This window comes from Bos indicus, chromosome 11 (assembly GCF_029378745.1).
Source record: "Bos indicus isolate NIAB-ARS_2022 breed Sahiwal x Tharparkar chromosome 11, NIAB-ARS_B.indTharparkar_mat_pri_1.0, whole genome shotgun sequence".
NCBI classification, from domain to species: domain Eukaryota; kingdom Metazoa; phylum Chordata; class Mammalia; order Artiodactyla; family Bovidae; genus Bos; species Bos indicus.
In genome coordinates, this window is record NC_091770.1 from 93,247,673 (window position 1) to 93,250,753 (window position 3,081).

Here is a 3,081-nt window from a genome sequence, read left to right on the forward strand (position 1 = left end):
GTCAGTCAGGTAACTGAATTCTAATAGACCCTCCAATCTTTCAGTATCTCTCAGCTCTCAGACCCCAGATCTCAGATCTCAGGTGTCTTCCTACCTACGAACATCCAGATCTGAGACATGAAAAACCAGAAATGGATGGAAATACATGTATAGAAAGAAGGTTTGTTTCTTGGCCAGAAGATCAACATGCATTAAGACAAGTTCTACCAGAGAATTGACCTCAGTGATACCTGAACTCAGTTCACCTTAGTGTGTGAGCGCTCAGATAGATGCAAATTTTAGGCCAGTTTCTTGGACCTTTGTGCTGACCATCTCATAATACTGTTTTATTAAATCCTTGAATTTAATATTGAGTTTTTTGGATACTTGTCCTATCATAAAAAATAATTGAGGAAATTTTGTATGTATTTTATGTAGGACATTGTTCTTAGATATTAATATGCCTTGAACTAGAATGCTTTTTTAGGCAATGGCACCCCACTCCAGTACTCTTGTCTGGAAAATCCCATGGATGGAGGAGCCTGGTGGGCTGCAGTCCATGGGGTCGCAAAGAGTCAGACACGACTGAGCGACTTCACTTTCACTTTCCATTTTCATGCACTGGAGAAGGAAATGGCAACCCACTCCAGTGCTCTTGCCTGGAGAATCCCAGGGACAGGGTAGCTTGGTGGGCTGCCGTCTATGGGGTTGCACAGAGTTGGACACGACTGAAGCGACTTAGCAGCAGCAGCAGCAGAATGCTCTTATTAACTCTATGAATATGTGATGTTGGTGTCTTTGCATTATAGAGGCACATGTGAGGCCAAGAGAGATTTAGTATCCCAAGTCATATAGCTAAAAAGAGGTGCAGCCAGGATCACAGCATGAGGAATCTGGCTTCAGGTCCATAATGTTAGTCAATCCTTTGGCAGGTGTTCCCTAGAGGGTTAGTATCCAAAGAGAAGAGGTCCTGTGTGACCTGTTTACTCCTGTATCTCCAGTCAAAAGCTTAAAGCCAGAAACATGGTTAATTAAAAAGAAAACTTAAGAATGAATTTGCTCTGGTTTTCATCAAAAGGAATCATATTGATCATTGAGGATGTGTCGCTTGCTCTGGCAACGTTAGGTGATAAAAGGAATTTAGGAGAAAATTCTTTTTCTCCAAGAATAAATTAGAGACCCTAGTGTGGTCAAAGCTTCTGACATTTTCCCCCTCTCCTTCATCCGCAGCAGACAGGAGAGGAGCATGAGGAGGGAGAACCAGAGCAACGTGTCCGAGTTCCTCCTCCTGGGGCTCCCCATCCGGCCAGAGCAGCAGGGCGTGTTCTTCGCCCTGTTCCTGGGCATGTACCTGACCACGGTGCTGGGCAACCTGCTCATCATCCTGCTCATCAGGCTGGACGCTCGCCTCCACACCCCCATGTACTTCTTCCTCAGCCACTTGGCCCTCACTGACGTCTCCTTCTCATCTGTCACTGTCCCTAAGATGCTGATAAACATGCATACTCGGGATCAATCGATCCCCTATGCAGGGTGTGTAACACAGATGTACTTTTTCATATTTTTTGGTTGTGTTGACAATCTTCTTCTTGCAGTGATGGCCTATGATAGGTATGTGGCCATCTGTTACCCTCTCCACTACACCACCATCATGCGAGGAAACCTGTGTATTTCACTAGTGGCTGTGTCCTGGATCTTCTCCTGTAGCAGTGCAATGTCCCACACTCTCAGCCTGGCCCGGCTGTCCTTCTGTGCTGATAACACAATCCTTCATTTCTTTTGTGATCTTGCTGCCCTGCTTAAGCTCTCCTGCTCAGACACCTCCCTCAATGAGTTGGTCATCTTCACTGTGGGGGCATTGGGAATCATCATACCACTAATTGGCATCCTAGTCTCTTATGTCCGCATCGGGGTCTCCATCCTAAGAGTCCCTTCCACCAAAGGGATTTACAAAGCCTTGTCCACCTGTGGCTCCCACCTCTTTGTGGTTTTCCTATTCTATGGGACAATTATGGTTCTGTACATTTTCCCATCATCAAACAACTCCAATGACAAAGACATAATTGCTTCAGTGATGTACACAGTGGTCACGCCCATGCTGAACCCTTTCGTCTATAGTCTGAGGAACAGAGACATGAAGGGGGCTCTTGGGAGATTTTCCAGGAGGGAGACCTTCTTCTCTAAGTAACAATACCTCACCTTCTCAGTTTCTCACTCCGAAGAACCAAATGGCACCAGTGTCAGAGATTCCCCTGTGGAAATCTGTGCCAAAGACCTTGCCTGTTGCTGGTACCCACCACACTTCCCTGTTTCCAGCCACTTGCTTTGCTTGTTTTTTTTCTGTTTGCTTTTCCTGAAACCAGTGAGTTCCAGACATGGACACAGCAAGTGCTATTTGTTGTAACCATCTGTGTTTTTTGAACGAACTTCTTTTTGCTTTAGCTTTATTTTATGTCTCTTTCTGTTTCATAAGCCTTGGAATTTGGCAATACACTAGAGCACCATCATCTTAGTTGTCTTCAAAGCACGAAAGGTCTTTTAAGTCATGAGTAGGAAGTGTCATCTTTTACAATTATACTATTGAGTTACAGTTATGAATAGGCAAAAAGATCCCTTACTTTGATACATATGTTTCTTCTTTAAAGAAAAAGAAAATTTGACTGCAAATTTATTTGCTCTTTGAATGTGTTAGAGCAAATAACAATTTTTAAATTTTCATATTATTTTTTAAAATAACATTTTTTAAAGCTGTATTTTCTCAAAGTTTCTAATGCATATATCAAGAATACTAGAACTGTCAGAACTAGACAGAAGTACTAGAATGGTTTTATAGTTAGTAATAATATATATTTTAGCCATCACTCCTTAGTTTCACTCTCAATGTTTATAATAATTTTTTTCTAGAGCTATAAATTTCAACTTCAAAGTTTAAGGTAAGGATATTCAAAATGCTGGCTAATCTAATGGAGAAGATGACAGAGAAATGCTTCTTATGGTTTTTCAAAATCTTAACAATAACACACTTTTGGCAGCTTATTCTAATGCACAGCCAAGATGACACTTGGACTAAAGTGATTAAGAAAAGCACAGGGAACTGAATCA

At 42.1% G+C, this 3,081-nt stretch overlaps 1 protein-coding gene across 1 annotated transcript; it reads left to right on the forward strand.

The window, feature by feature from the left end:
• The first annotated feature begins 1,219 nt into the window (after nt 1-1,219).
• LOC109565813 (olfactory receptor 1J4-like) lies at nt 1,220-2,167 on the forward strand. Its single transcript, XM_070798147.1, has one exon. The coding sequence runs from the start codon at nt 1,226-1,228 to the stop codon at nt 2,165-2,167; it is 942 nt and encodes a 313-aa protein (XP_070654248.1). The 5' UTR covers nt 1,220-1,225.
• Nucleotides 2,168-3,081: the final 914 nt, after the last annotated feature.